Source organism: Canis aureus, chromosome 10 (assembly GCF_053574225.1).
Source record: "Canis aureus isolate CA01 chromosome 10, VMU_Caureus_v.1.0, whole genome shotgun sequence".
NCBI lineage: Eukaryota > Metazoa > Chordata > Mammalia > Carnivora > Canidae > Canis > Canis aureus.
The window spans coordinates 25,205,464-25,224,277 of NC_135620.1; the positions used below are offsets into that span (position 1 = coordinate 25,205,464).

At 46.5% G+C, this 18,814-nt stretch overlaps 1 protein-coding gene and 1 long non-coding RNA gene across 22 annotated transcripts in view; one reads left to right on the plus strand and one right to left on the minus strand.

Moving 5' to 3' along the window:
• The window catches only part of LOC144322134 (uncharacterized), a 162,846-nt gene extending 144,773 nt beyond the window's left edge, over positions 1–18,073 (plus strand). For 6 of the 21 annotated variants that reach the window (XR_013387701.1, XR_013387700.1, XR_013387697.1 and 3 more), the window contains 6 exons: positions 2,913–2,955; positions 3,669–5,046; positions 5,168–6,514; positions 6,647–13,147; positions 15,996–16,436; positions 17,203–18,073. Coding sequence is in view for 2 of the 21 variants with exons in the window: in XM_077911747.1 (XP_077767873.1) it covers positions 15,966–16,436; positions 17,203–17,505 (774 nt within the window). In the remaining 19 variants the exon portion in view is untranslated. Of the gene's footprint in view, positions 1–2,912; positions 2,956–3,668; positions 5,047–5,167; positions 6,515–6,646; positions 13,148–13,433; positions 13,824–15,771; positions 16,437–17,202 lie in introns of those variants that run through there. The other 15 variants (XR_013387714.1, XR_013387715.1, XR_013387698.1 and 12 more) reach the window with 13 other exon arrangements.
• Positions 12,634–14,309, minus strand: LOC144322135 (uncharacterized). Its single transcript, XR_013387716.1, has 2 exons — positions 13,207–14,309; positions 12,634–13,010 (listed from the first exon to the last, which is right to left on the minus strand). It is a non-coding gene; the product is annotated as an uncharacterized LOC144322135 (long non-coding RNA).
• Positions 18,074–18,814: the final 741 nt, after the last annotated feature.

Consider the following 18,814-nt stretch of genomic DNA (forward strand, 5'->3'; position numbering starts at 1 on the left):
TTTAGATCTTAAATCTGAGAAATCTTTTCTGGCCCTGAAGAGTTTCTCCTATTTTTTTTTTTTCTAAAAGTTTTATAGTATTACTATTTATAGTATAGTTTTATAGTATAGTGATCCATTCTGAGTTAATTTTCATATAAGGCATGGGACTTAGGTTGAGGATCTTTTTTTTTGGGGGGGGGGGAGAGATGGGGGGAAGGAGCAGAGGGAGAGAGAGAAAGAGAGAATCCTAAGCATGCTCCAGGCCCAGCATGGAGCCTGACATGAGGCTTGATCCCATGACCCTGAGATCATGATCTGAGCTGAAATCAGGAGTTGGATGCTTAACTGACTGAGCCACCCAGACACCCCTGCTGTTAAACTTTTGTCAAGTCAGGCGTATTTGTGTGGGTCTTTTTCTGGATATCTGGATATATCTCCACTGATACTACACCATCTTGATTGCTCTAGATACATAGTAAATCTTGAAATCAGGTAGAATGATTCTTTCCCTTCTATTCTTTTTCAAAAATTATTCTAGCTATTCTAGTTCCTTTGTCTTTCCATATATATATATATATATATATATATATTTCAGGATAATCTTACTTATATCTACAAAATATCTTGCTGGGATTTTGATAGGAATTTGGGGTTCTGCCTTTTTTTATGTAACTTTTCCATAGTGTGTATTTTGTACAGTATTTTTAATAGGGTGAAATAATTACGAGAACTGAGAACATCTGCACATCTACCACAAAATATATATATCTTGTATAGACAGTTTCATAACCAGCTGTCTTTTACTTAGTATATTAAGACTCTTTCCATGGGAACAAATGCATTTCTATTGTTGTGCCCAAGATTGCAAATCCGAGAAACCACCAAGGAGCCGACACCGATGCAAACACACGAGGGTTTATTACAAGCTCGAGCTTGGGTCCAAGTGTACCCAACACAGCGGAGCAGAGACTTGGACCCCGAGACTAAGAGGCGTAGCAGCTTTATAGGGGCCAGTGGCCCATGGGATACGGGATACGCAGATCAGTCCACAGGCAGGTGGCCAATTGAATTACATTTTACCCTATAGTATCCATTTGAACTGGCCTATTACTTTGGTCAGAATTGGCGTGTAGTTTTGGCGGGCACAAGGCAGAGTTACATTGTTATGAGCCGATTTCCGATTAGGGTGTGCCCAGCTGCTTGACTAGGGTGGGGCAGCGCCTTAAGCAATAAGCAGGTCATGTGGGGGTCATACAGGAGGTGGCGAGTGTAGCACAAAATGGAGTTGGTCCGGCTCTGCTTATCCAGGGGTAGGGGATTTTTGTTAAATTTCCTGGGTCCCACACTATGTTATCATTTTTAATTGTTTCATAATATTTACTTGTGTGGATACAGCATCATTTATCTGAGCAATCTCTCGTTGGCTATTTAAGGGTTTTCCTCAAAATATTTTTTTGTTTACTTTTTATTTTTAGAAACACCACCATGATAACTATCTTAAAGCCACATCTCTGTAAATATCTTCAATTATTTCCTTAGAAAAAACTTCTGTGAGTCAAATAGCTGGTATCATCTTAATTCTTCATTTTTCTCTTTGCAGATGGAGTTACAGTTCTTTGAACTGAAGCTTGTGTGTGGTTATTAGCTCAAAAAAGGATTGGGCATCAAACCACTTTCTACCTCTGGCTTGCCTATCACTTTGGCTTGGAATGCCCATGCCCATACCTAGACCAAACTCTGGTGGATGGCTATTGCAAATGGGGGATCCAAGTTCTACTTAGCTCTCTGTTCTTAACTGTCTTTTTTTTTTTTAATTTATTTTTTATTGGTGTTCAATTTACCAACATACAGAATAACCCCCAGTGCTTGAGGCTCTCCCTGTAGTTGAGAGCTCCAAGTCCTATTTCTAACCCCAGATGTAAAACAGATGGGAAGCAGCTCCTGTGCCTTACTCTTAGAAGATTTCCCCCACACCCTTATGTTTGCCTAGTGATTCTCTGAAGGCTGTTCTTCCTTTCTGGGAAAAGATACATGGGGACTCATGGGGCCCTTCCACCCCCTTTGTCATTTAAAAGCCTCTCTCCCCCACCCTGAGTAGCATGTTACTATTTCAAGAAAAATTCTTTAAGGGCTTCAAAGAGTAATAGGATAGTCTTCCTGGATGATTATTCAAATTCTTGAATACATTTAAGGGATTTACATGTTCAAAGAGAGAATGTTTTCTGTTTGATGTTGAAAAAAGATGATTTTTTTTTTTCCATCCCTGTGAATTTAAATAATTTGCTTGACTTTCTGGTAGAATAACCACAGCGTTCTTACATTCTGGATGTAGTATTTGTTAGAATCCTCCATGATTGACTGCAGGGAGATTGTGTGTGTAAATGACTTTGAAATATGTTTTTAAACCAATGGCCATCTGTAAGTTGTCAGCTTTAAAAAAAAAAAAAGGCATCTTCCTTGCATGGGGAAATTTTGTTTCTTTGAGGGAAATTGTCTTTCTCTCTCTCTCTCTCTCTCTCTCTCTCTCTCTCTCACACACACACACACACACACACACACACACACGCCCCAGAAATACCAGTTTTAAGTGATCTTTAATGATGACCTGATGGTACTTTTCAGAAGAAATGGAATCAGCCTTCCCCCTTGTGGATAACTGGGAAAGTGCCTCTTTTCCCTTCTAAAAGTTTAATGTTAAGAGTCTTGAGAGAACTATAGAGTAGATGATGTTTCTCATCTCATTTTAAGTAATTGTGAGTACATTTTATCTAAAGTTTGTGCTAAAGTCATAAAATGTCTCTGTAGTAGCTGATTGGATTTATAGTATTTTAAAACAAGACATAGAAAAAAAGTACAAGGGGTAATGTGAGACATACATATTGTTATATATAATTGAATGTTTTAAGATATACATATGTTTAACCTTTTAGAGTTTCCTGCCCCACATCCCCAGAGTACTGGCAACCACATCAGGTAAGTCATTCTTAATGTCCCTAGCTGCATCTTGTAAACTGGGAGGTTTGGGCAAGAGCTTTGGGGACTTGCAGGAGAGGTGGTGATAATGATCACTGCTGTTTGGGAAGAGATTACTGTATGTCAGGCACTATTCTTAACTTTACTCTCTAATGAATTCTCATAGGAAGCTTAGGTTGTAATTGTCCCAATTTTACAGCTGAGGAATTGGGTTATTCTCTCCAAAGTGACACTGCTAAGTGGCAGAGCTGGCATATAAAAGCCTGTGTCTGGATGCACCCAGAGGACACGAGGCAAACTCCCTTCTGGGTACTGGCATAGCACCAGAGTAGCCCTGGGAGTTGGTGAAGAAAGAGGCCTGGTTCCTGCCCCCGGGAGATCATGGCCCTTCTGTCTGTAACCTCACCTGAGGGATGCGGGCAGCAGAGGTCTGAGCACCCCACATCTCAAACACACACATCAAGCAAAGCAAAGTGAAAACTCCTCTAACCCTTGGCTGAGAGGAAGCAAGAGACTAAGTCTGAGGATGAAGAGGATCTAGAATATCTAAAGTCCACCTCATAATTTTATGGGCTAAATCATGTCCCCTGAAATTCATGTGTTGGAGCCCTAACCACCAGCACCTCCAATATTAACCCTATTTGGAGATCAGTTTTCTTTAAAGAGGTAATCAAGATAAAATGAGGTCATTTATTCTATTCTAATATAACCAGTGTGCTTCTAAGAGAAGGAGTTGAGGACACACCTATACACATACACAGAGGGAAGACGATGTGCAGACGGGGAGAAGGCCATCATCTATCTGCAGGCCAGCAAGAGAGGCCTCCAAAGAAACCAGCCCTGCTGGCACCTTCATCTCAGACTTCCAACCTCCAGAATTGTGAGAAGATAAATATCAGTGTCCTTAAGTCCCCTGGTCTGGGGTATTGTGTCACAGAGCACCTGTGGCCAACCTTGGCTGCATCTTAGAGGAAGGCGTCAGGCTTGCTCAGGTGGGAGTGGCATTCCAGTGTGAAAGCACAGTGGGGATGTACCAGGTCTGTTAGGGCAAGGTGCCCAAGGGAAACTTGCTTTGCGTAGTAGAGAGGCAACTAGATTGTAAAACACCTGGGATACCAGATCCTACAGTTTGGATTTGCTTTCCTTTTTTTTTTTTTTTTTAAAGATTTATTTATTTATTTATTTATGATAGACCTAGAGAGAGAGAGAGAGAGAGAGAGAGAGAGGCAGAGACACAGGAGGAGGGAGAAGTAGGCTCCATGCCGGGAGCCCAACGTGGGATTTGATCCCAGGACTCCAGGATTGTGCCCTGGGCCAAAGGGAGGTGCCAAACTGCTGCGCCACCCAGGGATCCCTGGATTTGCTTTCCTAAGCAAGAGGGATCTACCAAAGGTCTTTGAGCAAGGAAGTGATAGGATAATATCTGAATTTTAGGAGGAGATATCTAGCAGCAGGTTGGGTTGGTGGGGGTGTATCTGAAGGTAGGGGCCAGCTGGAAGAAGCAGCAGATGTCCAGGATCAGAGTTTTAAGGGTCAGAATGAGCATGACTGGGGGACAGGCTCAGATGTAGATCCTGAAGAAGGAATAGCAAGTGGGTGACATAGAGGTCCTGAGCAGGGGATTTCAGATGATGCTCTCTGAGAGGCAAGAGATGTCAGGACCAGAGCAGGTAGGGAGGTGAGGTTCAGAGAGAGCAGGGCACTCAGGCAAGAGCTACAAAACCCTAAGGGCTACTATTCCTGAGACTGCTATTTGTAAAAATGCATCTTTGGTTTGCCAGTGTTGGAAAACAGACAGTCCTTGTTAGTGAAAGTTTGTCCTCCTGACACCGTAAACTTCTTATCTGAATCAGAAGAGAGGGTGGGTGAGCAGCTCACCTGGTGGCCTGGCAGAAAGGGAAAATTAAACACATCCATCATCAATCCTTTTGGGAATGAATAAATGGTATAAAAGGTACTGCATGATTTTTACATCCTTAAAATGCCATAGGGGACTTGGCATGCTTCTGCCTCAGATGGTGTAGAATATCAACTTTACTGAACTTTTCCCTGGGAAACAAAAGAAGATGAGAAAATCCAGAGGCAGGGAAGGTAAAGGACACCAGGAGCTTGGGGGGGATGGGAGAGTTCTTGGGGTGGGAGCCAGGTTTCGGCTTCCTGATGGACTCCGTGTGGGTGACTCATGACCAAAGGCATCTGTTTCTCCCAACAGAGCAGCAGATCCTGGGAGCAGGCTCCAGGTGATAAATGTGTCATCGTGGCAGTAGGAGGAAAACACAAAGGGCCATTTTGACCACCTGAGGCACACATGGAGTAGATATTTTTTTTCCGACAAAGAAAACTATGTTTATAGTTAAAACAGTCTGCAGAGTGGGTGAGCTCCAGGTTTGAGTCTGACTTCTCACTCAACGTGGGGTCCCCACGTGGCCTCTGCACCCTGGGCCTTGTCCATGCTTTGTGTCCGTGGCTGCTTTTGCAAGGGCATTTGTCCCTCACATACGTTCCCTGGTGGGGTAGAGTCACTTTGCCTGTAGTCTGGGCCCTTGTGCCTCCTGCAGGTAGCCTCTTCTGACCACCTACACCTTCTCAAATCTCTGCTTTCTCTGGACTCCACCTGTGCTCATTGCAGGGGGTACATGGCCCTGCAAGTCTGGAATAGTCTAAATTTCAGACATCCTGCCAACATGGTCTTCGCTCCTGCCAGGATGGATAGGTCCCTATGAGAGACACAGATGAACTATGAGGCATACGGTTGGACCATCTAGGCAGTGAGTGTACTCCTCCTATAGAGCAGGGGCTAAAAGCACAGGCTTGAGGGCCAGAGGGACCTGGGTCAAGACCCTTACCCACACTGGCCTTGAGTGCTGCATCTCCAGGATGGGGATTCAAATCCTTGCCCCCAGGGATTGTGAGGGTTACACGTGAGAATATGTTTCAAGTGCTTCCTTGGCACAGTTGCCTGGTGCCTAGTCCTAGTTCCATATTCTGTGACTCTGGACAAGTCAGTCCCCATCTCTAGGCCCCATCATATTTACTGGTCCATACATGTGAGGATTTAGGGAGGATACAGTGAGAGCACAGAAGGCCCCTGGGGGATGAGCCCGCAGTGGGAGAGGCTCTGTTGAGCCAAAAGCTTGAACTACAGTTTGACTAAGCACTTGTATAGCAAAGTAGAAATAAATTTTCTCCAGGGCTGTCTACTAGCTAGGATAACTCAAGGCTTGCTATAGAAACCCTGGAACCCTGGTCTTGCACAGCAGCCATGAAGAGATGACTTTCTAAAAGTCACTGGGAACTTCTTGCAGTGAAGAGGAACATCAATCCCACAAAAAGGCCTGAGGGGCTGCCTTTAACTATATTTAAGGGGAAGAGCTAAGTCCAGCACAAGTTGTGAAATGAAGAAAGCACATCGTGATGCGCTTTGATGTCACATGAGTTACGGTCATCCTCATCTACAGATGCACATGGACCCAGGGGCCAACCTGGAAGGGGTGAAGTGTCATGGATGTGGCCGGGAGCTCAGGTGTTCTCACATCACCTGTGTGTTCTCATCCTATATGTAAGTAGAGATTCAGCATTTTATTGGAGGTGGGGGGGGAGAAAACTACTTAACTCTTGTCTTGGACAGAAAGACCTGAAAAAATCATGGCTTTAATGTGACAATTACATTTTTTTTCTAAATAATGTACAGTAAATTAAATATATTCGCTGTTAAAAACTGTTTACGGGGATCCCTGAGTGGCGCAGCGGTTTGGCACCTGCCTTTGGCCCAGCGTGCGGTCCTGGAGACCTGGGATCGAGTCCCACGTCGGGCTCCCGGTGCATGGAGCCTGCTTCTCCCTCTGCCTGTGTCTCTGCCTCTCTCTCGCTCTCTCTCTGTGTGACTATCATAAATAAATTTAAAAAAATTAAAAAAATTAAAATAAAAATAAAAACCGTTTACGTATATCACCTAAAATAATTTTCAATGGCAAAGTGATCAAATACTTTGGACTCTGAGCCAAGCTGCCTACATTTGAAATCCAGCTCTGCTGTTTACTACTGGCCTTTTATTACCCTCTTTAAACCTCATTTCCTTATCTTTACATAAAGGTAATAGTGGTACCTCCCTAGTGGGATTATTAAGAGGACATAATCAATGACAACTGATTAGCATGGTTCCCAGCATAACCACTGAAATAAATGTGACTATTAAAAACTGGTTATAGAGACCTCTGCTTCTAGTCATGTTAATATAGCTGGTACTAGATTTGTTCTCTTGCCGTGAACAACTAGAAAACTGGATAAAATAGGAAACCACTATTTTAAGACAGTGGAAAACAGGAAGTGCAGGACAGTGACTTAGGAGAGAAAGGAAACAAGTAATGTGAGCCCTAAAATCCTCCCTCAGCTTTCTGTAGAATTTAGAATCCAGCAGGGAAGGGACACTCATGCAGAGCCCCATAGTCTCTGGGAGTCAGGAAAGCAGAGATCTGTTCAAGGAGGATGAGTAACTAGAACTTGCATATGACTCTATTTATAAAAGTTTTGGGGAAAGGCAAAACCATAGGGACAGAAAACAGATTGGTGTTTCAGTGAGGGTGAGGAGGGTTTTCAACCAAAGGGTACTGTATGTAGTACCCTAGAGGCAGCTTGTAACAGCTCACGAGAGCCCAGTCTGCACATCTCTTCCCAGTTGCACATTTAGTGATGCCAGGGCAGGAGTATTTATACCAGGAAAATTAGCAAACAATCAAGATTTAGTCCTGATGTTTTTGAGAGCTGGCTTACCAGTATACCAAGGGGCAAAGGGGGAATATGGGGAGATAATTGAACTGTTTTCTATCTTGACTAAAGTGATGGTTACTTGATGGGATGCATTGGTTAAAATTCATAGATCTGTATACTCAAAAGGATATATTTTACTAACTAAAAAAGAAACACGCAAAAAACCTTGAAATTTAGAGATAGATTTAGTATACCTTTCTATGAAAATGTAGACATAGGTCTTAAAAAATATTTGTATTTCTTAAATGTTAAAGTATATTTTGAAAAAAAAAAAACTGGCCAACTACCCTAGCTGATTTCAAGGCATACAGTAAATTTGCAGCAGTGGTTCTCAGCTGAGAGTGATTAAACCCCAGGGACATTTGGCAATGTCTGGCAAAAGCACATTTTTTATTACAATTTGGGGGAGGGTGCTACTGGAATCTAGTGAGTAGAGGCCAGGGATGCTATTGAAGATCCTATAGTGAGCAAGACAGCTCCCACAACAAAGAGTAATCTGGCTTAAAATGTCAATAGTGCCAAGATTGAGAAACTCTGATGATCGCAATCAAAGCAGTGCAGTATCAGTCGATGGGACATAGCAGAGAGTCTGGGATATATGGGCCCATGTATATAGTACTGATTTCTTTTAAATATTTATTTATTTATTTAAGAGAAAGAGCGGGGAGAGATCCAAGTGGGAGAAGGGGCAGAAGGAGAGGGAGAGAGAATCTCAAGCAGACTCTGTGCTTAGTAGAGCCCAATCTCATAATCCTAAGATCATGACCTGAGCCAAAACCATGAGCTGGAGGCTTAACCAACTAGGCCACACAGGCGCCACCATATTGTACTAATTTTTGACCACAGTACCAAGATATTTCAATGAGAATGAGGAAAAGTCTTTTGAACCGATTAACATAGTGGATATCCAAATGGAAAAATAGACCCTGATCCCCACTTCAAATCATATCACTTAACTCCAAAAGAATCCTAGGAAGCTTAGTATAAAAGCTAAAGCTATAGAATATCTACAAGAAAACACAAAGAAATCATCACAATTTTAGGGTAGGCACATGTTTCTTAGGCTACCAAAAGCACAAATGAAAAACAAAAACAAAAACAAAAAACAAATTGGATTTCCTCAAAATGAAAAAAATTTCCTAGAAAGACATTGCTAAGAAGATGCAAAGTCAAGGCACAGCTCAGTAGAAAACATTCACAATACATATTTCTGACAAACGAGTTGCATCCAGTAGATTTAAAGAGCTCATACAACATAACAGTAAGAAGACCAAAAAAACCTTATTAAAAATGGGGAAAGGAGGTTCCAGTACTAGGATGGTAGCATAAACTCAGTCAACTCCTCCCTCTGATTAAAACTGAAAACTTTGAGCCAAATAAAAAGCCAGCTACCAGAGAACTCTAAAAAGTAAACAAAAACAGATTGTGGAGATGCCGCACTTAGACAAGTGATCCACTGTAGGAAGGGAATTTCCCAGGTTCATTTTCATTGTCTCTGTTTCTTGCAGTCTCTCCGCTTTGCCCAGAGGGTGGGCTCCCCTTGTATAGCAGCAAGGCAACAGTAGCAGAATAAGGGGCTTGGGCGGATAGAGAGTGTCGGAGGAATCCAGGAGAGAGAGCCAGGAGAGTAGTCCCTTTATTCTGCGATGGCAGCGCACACAAATCTCAGCCTCACCTCTGAGCTATGCATCAGTGGGACAGACCCAAACCAGCATAGCAAAGCTTTGAAAACCAAACTGAGCTGCAAACCATGTGCACGCCTCTTTTTAGCCTAATCACTAAATAATGTATACTCAGGGACAGAGCCAAACCAATACAGCATAGGCTTAGAGAACTGAACTTAGATTTGAATTGCTACATATAGAAGGCAAGACGGAACATGTAGTTTGAACCTAACCCAGTTGATTGCATGCTAAAACAAATGCATAGACTTCTCCAGAGGATTTTGTACAGGACCCAAAGTCTACACAATATAACATTCACAATGTCTGGGACAAATCAAAATTACCCAGTGTATAAAGAACCAGGAAAATATGGCCAGTTCTCCAGGGAAAAGACAACGCCAACCCCAAGGTGGCCCATGCATTGGAATTATCAAGACTTCAAAGAAGCTATTGTAACTACGTTCTATTAGGTCAAGAAAAACACATTTGGAATGAATAAAGGGGTAGAAGTTCTCAGCAGAGACATAAGACCTATAAAAATGAACCAGATGGAAATGTTAAGACTGAAAAATACAAAATCGGAAATTTAAAAGTTTACTGATTTCAATAGCAGCTTGGTGATGATGAGAGGGGAAGAAAAATCCTCTAAACTTTAAGATAGATCAATGGAAATGGCACACTGTGAATAACAGAGAAGAAAATTAGAAAAAATGAGCAGAGCCCCAGGAACCTATGGGAAAAGATATTTAAATTTTTAAAAATTTGTTATTTTTTAAATTCTGTAGAGAAGGTATCATGGAGATGACATGGAGCAGGAAGGGGGCAATCCTGGGGGACTAGGCACAGGCAGGTCAGGAAGGGAAGGCAGATCAAGGTCTGATCCTACATGGAAGGTCCTGGAGCCACTCCAGGGAGGGGAGAGCCCAAAGATCCCCGACCCACAGTGCCATGTGACCTCAGGTGGGGAGCTGTAGCTTGGAGAGGGGCAGATGGTTGCCCAGGGTCACAAACATTGGGAAGGGGCAAGAGCTACAGGAAGGAGAGCAAGACAGGTCAGAAAGAACTCCCAGTTCAAGAGAATCTCCAAGAACCCCCACTGCCGTTGCAGCTGGGTTCCCGTGCCCAGCCCCTACCTCATCCAAATAATGGCTGACTAGCCCCCATGTGAGTTCATGTCCCTCAGGGTGGAAACCCAGAAACAGGGCTAGGAAGCCCCTCAGAGGTGTCACTGGAGTTCCAGAAGGTGAGGAAAAACCAGCTGAGAAAAAAAAAAATTTTAAGAAAGTCTTCCACGATTTGGTGAAAGACATAAATTGACATATTCTAGAGGTTCTACAAACCCTCAAAAGGATTAGATAGATCATTGGAACTCATGCCTAGACACACTATAAATGGCTGAAAATGAAAGATAAAAATAGCTAGAAAAAATGACACACTACATATAGTGGAATAATGATTGTGGTCCATCTATACAATAAAACAGCACTTAGTCATAAGAAAGGAACAAACTGGGATGCCTGGCTGGCTCAGTGGTTGAGCATCTGCCTTTGGTTCAGGTCATGATCCCAGGATCCTGGGATCGAGTCCCACATCAGGCTCCCCACAGGGAGTCTACTTCTCCCTCTGCCTATGTCTCTGCCTCTCTCTGTCTCTCATGAATAAATAAATAAATAAAAATCTTTTAAAAAAGGAATAAACTACTGGTACATGCAAAAAACATAGAGGAATTTCACAAGTATTATGCTGCATAAAAGAAGACAAAGTATATAGTGTATGAATCTATGTATGTAAAATTATAGAAAAGAATAATCTATGGTGACAGAGAACAGATCAGTGGATGCCTGAAATGAAATAAAGAGATTACAAAATTGTATGAGGAAATTTTGGTGGCTGATGGAAATGCTTGTTTTCCTGATTGTGGTGATCGTTTCTTGAATATGTACATATGTGAAAACTGGACAAACAGCATACTTTGAAAATATGTGGTTTGTTGTACTTTAATTATAACGATAAAGTTGTTAAAATGGGCAAACGATTCCAAAACTTAACAAAGGTGTATAAATTGACAATATGCACAGGAAAAGATGCTCAACATCATTAGCCATTGATGCAAATCACAACCATAATGATATACCAGTACACACCTGCTAGAATGGCAAAAATTTAAAGTGATGGCAAGAATGAGAAGCAACTAGGTCTTTCACACTTTGCTTCTGGGAATGTAAAGTGATGCAACCTTGCTTTGGAATCAGTTTGGCAGTTTCTTAAACATAAACATACTGTACAATCATGCTCTTCAAATTGTAGGTATCTACCTAAAAGAAACAAAAACTATGCCTATGCAAAGTCTTCGACATCAATATTCATAGCATCTTTATTGATGATGGAAACAACTGGACTGTCTGTACACCGATGAGTGGGTAAACCAATCATGTTATACCATACAGTGGTATCGTGCTCATCAGTAGAAAGGCACAAACAAATTCCACCACATGGATGAATCTTAAAACCAAAATGTTGAATAAAAGAAGCCACACACAAAACCACAGATTGTGATTCCATTTATTCTAGAATGGGCAAAATGGATCTATGGTATCAAAATGCAGATAGATAACTTGTTGCTTGAGGCTGGGAGGCCTGAATGAGAGACTACCTGAAGAGAGACATTTCTGTATCTTAATTTTGGGGTTACATGGATTTTTAAGTTGTGAATGATACACATGATGTCTGTAAACTAGACCTCAATAAAGCTGATTTTTGAAAATATGAATGTATAATAGGGGCGCCTCAGTGTCCTGAGGTGCCAAGTGTCCAACTCTTGGTTTCTGCTTGGGTTGTGGTCTTGGGGTCATGGGATTGAACCCTGTGTCAGGCTCTGACCTTGAGAGTCCCTCCCCCTCATCCTGCTTGCTCACTTTCTCTCTCTTTCTCTCTTTACAATAAATAAATAATTGACTGTTTAATGAATTAGAATTATAAAACTAAAGAGCTCAAGACAATATGGTGTTGGTACCAAGAGAGACAGAGAGGGACAGAACAATAAATAAATCTGAGAAACTAACTTGAGTTTATAATAGTTAAGAATTTTGAAAGTGGTTACTCTGGTATTTCAAATCAGGTGGGTGAAGAAATAAATTTTTCATAAATGATGTTGGATCAACATACATAACTGAAAATATAAAACAGAATTAGAGCCTCCTCTATTACCACTTACAGAAATACCATGTGGATTAAAGAGTTAAGCCTATAAAACAAGAAAAGCAAGCTTTAATGGCCCAGGGTGGGGATGAGGTTGGTGTCGCTTGGGCCCAGGGAATGTGGCTGGGTCCCACTGTGCTTGGAATCCAGCACTGGGGTGCCTGAGGTCCTGGCCATACAAGCCCTCGGTGGTGTATTGGTGTGTCAAGGCTCTCCTATTCTTGCCCTAGGGCAAAAGGCCATCCCGGCACTGAGACTTGACTCCCCAGCCTGTAACATGGCACAACAGTGGTAACTGTTCATGACTTAGGGCTGGAGGGGGCACCGCATGTGGGGAACACCCAGCTTGGTAGCTGACAACAAATGCTAGTCTCTTCCCTCTGAGCAGGAGCGTCGGGCCTTGGACAGAAGCCGAGGATGATGGCTCTGTGGGGGAAAGCGGGCATTCAGCCTAAGCAAGTCTTCCACCCTCTCACCTCTTGCTCCCTGGGGAAGACTTACAGAGGAGAGGGGGCCGAAATCAAGTGTCGAGAGCAGAGACCCAAGGGGACTGAGGCACCCAGGTAAGCAGGGGGCCAGGCAGCCCTGGGCAACAGCATGGATCCTTGGGGCCCCTCCTCACCTTCCATGGGAGGTGCTGGGACCCTCTCTGAGTCTCTGGGCACAAGTCCCTGAGCCAGCTCACTGGCCTTGTCACGGAGAGCCGATCTGATTCCGGAAGATGTCTGCCTCCTCTTTGTCTCCCCCAAGTCTCTGGGGAGATCTGGATTAATCCGAATTAGAGGCAGGTGATGATCACAGGTGTTGGGCGCTTGGGCAGGAGTCTCCATGGTAACCATCTCCATCTGGCTTTCTTGCCTGGCACCAGGCCTTGTGACTTCACGGTAGAATCTTCTCTGACAGGTAGAGGGGGACTTGCCAGGGTGAAGAGCAGGGCAGGAGGAAGGGACCTGCCAAAGGCAGCTTTGTCTTTTCAGCCAGAGTTTGAAGATTAGCTTTGATCACGTCACAGCTGGGGGCTCCTGCTGGCTCCAGAATGGGTGCTGGAGGAAGTGATGAGGGCATAGCCTAAGTGGCCTTGGGCTTGTGCCACTTTGCCTAGCCTCTCTGGAGAGCAGGTGGGTGCATGCCTGGCCTCCATCAGCCCAGGACCCACAGGTGAGGTGGAGCCAGGATCCAGGTGGGGAAGACTCAGATGTGGGTGAGCTGCTGAGCCAGCACCACTGGATGGCAGGAAGGGTAAGGCCTTGGGGAACCCAGCCTCTGCAGGGACACCGCAGTCATAGTGATGGGCTTCTCTGCATAAGCTGCTCACGAGGAAGTGTCAGGAGAACCTTTGTTGTTGTGGCCAATCCCTTCACCTGCACAACCTGCCATCTGACCCACCTGTATGTCTTAGTGTCCTGGAGCAGGGAATGAATCACCACAAACTAGGTGGCTTAATATAACACAAATGTATTCTTGCACTGTTCTGAAGGCAGGTTCCTTCTTGGGGGGTCAAGGACAATGTGTTCCCTGCCTCTCGTTTCTGGTGGCTCCTGGCGATCCTTGGCTCTCGGCTTGTGGCAACACCACTTCAGTCTCTGCTCCCAGTGTCATATGATGCTCCCCCTGTGTCTGTGTCCAAATTTCCCTCATAAGGACAGCAGTCATTAGATTTAGGGCCACCCGAATCCAGTATGGCCTCTACCTCAACTTGATTGTATCTGCAAAGAGTCAATTTCTAAATAAAGTTGCATTCACAGGGACCATGGGTACTTATCTTATGGGGTACACAGTTCAGACCACAATACCACATAGGTCATGGTGAAAAGAGCACAGGCTTTGGAGTAGGGCACAGTCAGCCTCACACCCTGGCACCACATCTAGCCTGTCTTGTTTCCTGTGCCCAGCAAAGCTGGAACCAGGCTCCTGTGGACTGCCCAAAAGAGAGGACTGCAGAGGTCCCGTGGGGTGTCTGGGTAGTGGCAGAAACTTAGCACAGGTGGCCCTGAGCTGGGCACCAGGACTCGGAGAGGGGCCCTGGTCCCTGCTCTTCAGGAACTCTTGCTCTGTGGGACCCTGGGCTCTTACCCAGGGTTAGGACTTGCAGTGGGGACAACGGTGGTTAAGCTGCACACGAGGAACTAGGTCACATACATGACCACATGGCATGGGGTTGGGGAGGAACCTTAAGGCCCAGAGGCCCCAGCAAGGATCAAGAAAGCCAGAGCCAGACCATAGGCCCTTCCTGTAGGACTGAGAGTCCACAGAGTACCCCTAGGCCTCACATGTACGCATGGGCTCTGGGTCTGATCCTGACAGTCAAAGGTGGAGGATGCTGACAGGTCTCCTGGGCATCTGAGTCCCCTCTGGGCCTGGGAAGGAATTCCTCACTCCCCTCTCCAACTGCCCTGTAAGACATATCTTCCCCTTCCTGTCAACATGGAGTCTGGCAAGGACTTTGTTTCTAGCCAAACCCGGTTTAATATTCTCTTCCTCCTCCTTTCCCTCCCACCTTCTATTCCTTTATTCCTCTGTTTGGTACCTGCCATATGCCAGGGCTGTTCCAAGCTCTGAGAATACAGGAGACAGATGGGTCTTGCCTCAGTGGAATTTGTAACTAGTGAGATGAGAGACATTAATCAAGTAACCATGACAATGAATGTTTCATAGCAGAGGAGGGGGTACTCTGGATGAGGGGCATTGGGGTAGTGGGAGTCAGCAACAGAGTGATGCAGCTAAACCGGGGGAGTACAGGATGTGGCCTGGAGCCAAGGGTCGAAGTTGTCAACCAGGGAAAAGGCAAAGGAAGAAAGTCTAGGCAAGAGCATTAGCATGTGCAAAGGCCCTGTGGCAGGAGGCTGCTTGGCAAGTGAGAAGGACCAAGAGGTCTGTGTGGCTGGACAGGACAATGAAAGGAACGTGAGATGACCTGAGAGTCAGCAGATTAGCCCAGTCATTCATTGGAAAAGTATCAATTACAGGCCTGCAATGAGCCAGAAGCACCAGACAGACAAGACCACCATACCCCAGAACAGGCCGGCCACAGAGCAAGAACATTCCAGTGTGGGAGGTGTGAGGGGTGGAGGGAGGCGGGGGTTAGAAAGGCTCCTCTGAACTGAGAGGAGGAAGGCAGACCTGGGCATAGGCTCTACAGCTGGGCCAAGCTTGGCATGACCGAGGAAGGACAAGGAGACAGGTGTGTACAGAATGGAGTGAGCAGGTAGGCAGGGTACTGGTGGTGGCAGGGCCAGGTCCTCCAGGGCTCTGGGTAAGCCTCTGCTGGATTCTAATGAAGGAGACTTGCACTCAGGTTTAGGCTTTGGAGGGAAGGACCCCTCTTGCTTCCAGTATTGGCAGGAATGGAGAGGAGGCTCAGGATTGGGGAGCTGGGCTACCATGACTGGTGGGACACCCTTCTCTTCCCAGTCATCCCAGAAGAGCAGTGAGTCTGAGCCCAGGCTATCAGTCTCCCGGAGCCACCTGGAGGACGATGGCTCAGAGCCCCAGCCCCAGCACCTACAGGCCAGCCACTCAAGCGACAGCGGGCCTCTTGGTAGCCTTGGCCTCTCCCATGGGTCCCCGGTGGCCTGGGAGTACCTGCCCTTCTTCCGCACCTATGGGAAGCTCCTGGCTGTGGAGGAGCCGGCCTCACGGCCCCAGGTATGCAGGGACCGAGGTGGAGACCAGAACACGCCTGAGGACCTGGAACCACCCAGCGGGTTCTTCCCTCACTACCGCTCCAAGGAGGAGAGTTTCCCCTGCCTGGGCCTTCCTGGTGGATCCTGTCAGAGCTCCCAAGACCTACGCCTCACGAAGGAGGCACTGGTTGGCTGTTTCTGCAGGTTGACAGGCAGCTGCAGGTGCTCCGTGAGTAGGAGAGCAGCCCTGGGGCCCCTGGACCCCCTGCAGGCCTCCGCCCCAGGGCCCCACACAGTAAGCCAGGCAGGACCCCTATGGAGGTCTATGGGGGCTCCTGGAACAGTGGGTACAGAGGCTGTAGGCAGACCAGCTCGCTTAGTCCCCGTACTTGGTGGGGGTGGCCTGGGGAATGTGTTCAAGCCCCTTGAGCTGCAATTTCCTGCAGAAGAGAGGCAACGGTAGAGCTGCTCTTAGAGCCACTGTGAGGGTGATGTCCAGTACTGTGGTCACACGCCAGGCTTAGCCTCTGTTCCCAGATAGAAACATCTGCTTAGTCCTCATGTCTCACTAGGCACCCAGACAGATACTCCATGTACATCACCTCACTTGTCCCAGTGAGTGTTATTCCCATTTTATGGATGAGAAAAATGAGCCTCAGAGATGTTAAATGACTGGCCAGAGATGTCGCTAGCAAGTGCTGGGATCTGACCCCTAGCCTGTGCCCTGTCACATCACAAAGCTGGTGCCATGTCATGACTGCAAAGATGGAGCAGGCAGGATGAGTGGGTTCCAGTCCCAGATACACTCCTTCCTGCTGGGAGGTGCAGAGGGGTGAACAATACTGTTTACTGCTCCCCAATCTGCACAGGCATGCGGCCTGCCTGCTGCCCCCACCGTCCTGGAGTTGCAGACACAGGGCCAGTTCTGGATTTCCAACTGAAGCTGTGAGCCTGGCTGACCATCTTGCTGACCATCTTGTCTCCTTCCCACACAGGCTGTCCTGGCAAGCCCAGATGTTGTCCCCGGGTCCTTACATTCACCACCCTGCTGCCCCATCCTGCTGCTCTCGGCAGGGTGCTCCCGTGACAGCAGCCCGACTGTCCCCCTCTCCAGTGATGCTGCCTTCAGGAGCCAAGCCCTTTGTGCCTCGGGATTCGTGCCTTACTACAGAACCCCAGAGGAGGAGCTACACACCAGCCCTGGGCCTCCCACCTCTCCATCGGGGAGCGGGGGGGCCCACAGGGGAGCTGCCCAGGCCTGGTGCAGCCATAGTGTGAGGGAGCAGGAGCTGCTGTGAGCAGCAAGAGCCACCGAAGAATGGAGCCTAGTACTTACTTACGAGCAAGAGGTGAAGGTGGCTGGGGGTGAGGCTCCCTGAACTGGCCTGGGACCCTGTGTGTCAGTGTCTGTGACCCACACAGGTGTCAGGAGGAGCCCAAACACTGGCAGACCTTTCCAGCCTCCTCTAAGTCTCCTTGGGTAGGGGCCCCAACAAGAGGGCCCTGTGCCCTGACAGTGTGCAGCCTCACACCCTGGGGGAGTAGAGGGGAGATGCTCAGCCTGTGCCCCCATGCAGCCTCGGGAAGTGACCCTGCAGCTCCGGGTGCTCTCCTGGCCCTCCTAGCTAGAAAAACTGCCAGATGACAAATGGCAAGCAGCAGCCCCAAAACAGCTCCAGAAAGGGGATGTCTTCCTGGCCCAGCACTCAGGCCTCCCTAAGGTCCTGGTTCTGCTACAGCATGTCCCAAGGTCAGAGGGAGGGAGCAGGGTCACCCAACAACCAAGGGATACAGACCAGAGACTGACTGACTGACTAAATAAATAAATAAATAAATAAATAAATAACTTCACTACGAGGGTTGGAATTGATGCACTAATGGGGTTCTTTGGAGAAATATGGGCAGCTTCCATTTATTGAGCATTTGCTAGGTGTTGGGCCATCTTTGTAATCCTTAGGGATAGATACTTGTGTCAGCTCCATTCTCCAGATGAAGAAACAGGCTCAGAGAGGTAAATTGCTTGCCTGGGCTCACGCAGCCTGCAAACAGTGGAGCTGGGATTCATACCCAGGTCTGTCTGTCCTTGGGGCCTAAGTATATAAAACTGCTCCTCCGTGAGTCTTCAAGCCCCCCTCCTCCCATCAAGCCCCCCAGGGGGGGCCCACCTTGCCTTTCCTCCTTGCTCCCTTTCCTTCTCCAGCTCACTGAGCTTTGGAGAGGCAGACAGGGGAAAGAAACCTAACACACATCTACATGAAGACCTGCCTTCCTGACCTCTGGGGATAACGTTTCCTGGTATTCCTGCCTGACCCCACACCCCAGGCGCACCCATACCATGGTGGATGGCCCTGAGGCTAACGCCCATGGTCATGATAACAGCACATGCTCACCCACCCCACCCACTCCTGGGGCTGTGAACCGTGGCTTCTGCCCCAGTCTCTTGGTACCAATGTTCATAACCACTCTTCCCCGTGACCTTGGGTTCATGTCTCCTCCCCTCTGACCCACACAATGCCTAATAGCTGGATCCTGTTTGTTCACCCAGGAGGACACCCTCAGCTGCAGTCTTCCTGAGGATGGCAAAGTTGAAAGGACGCTTGAGAGAAA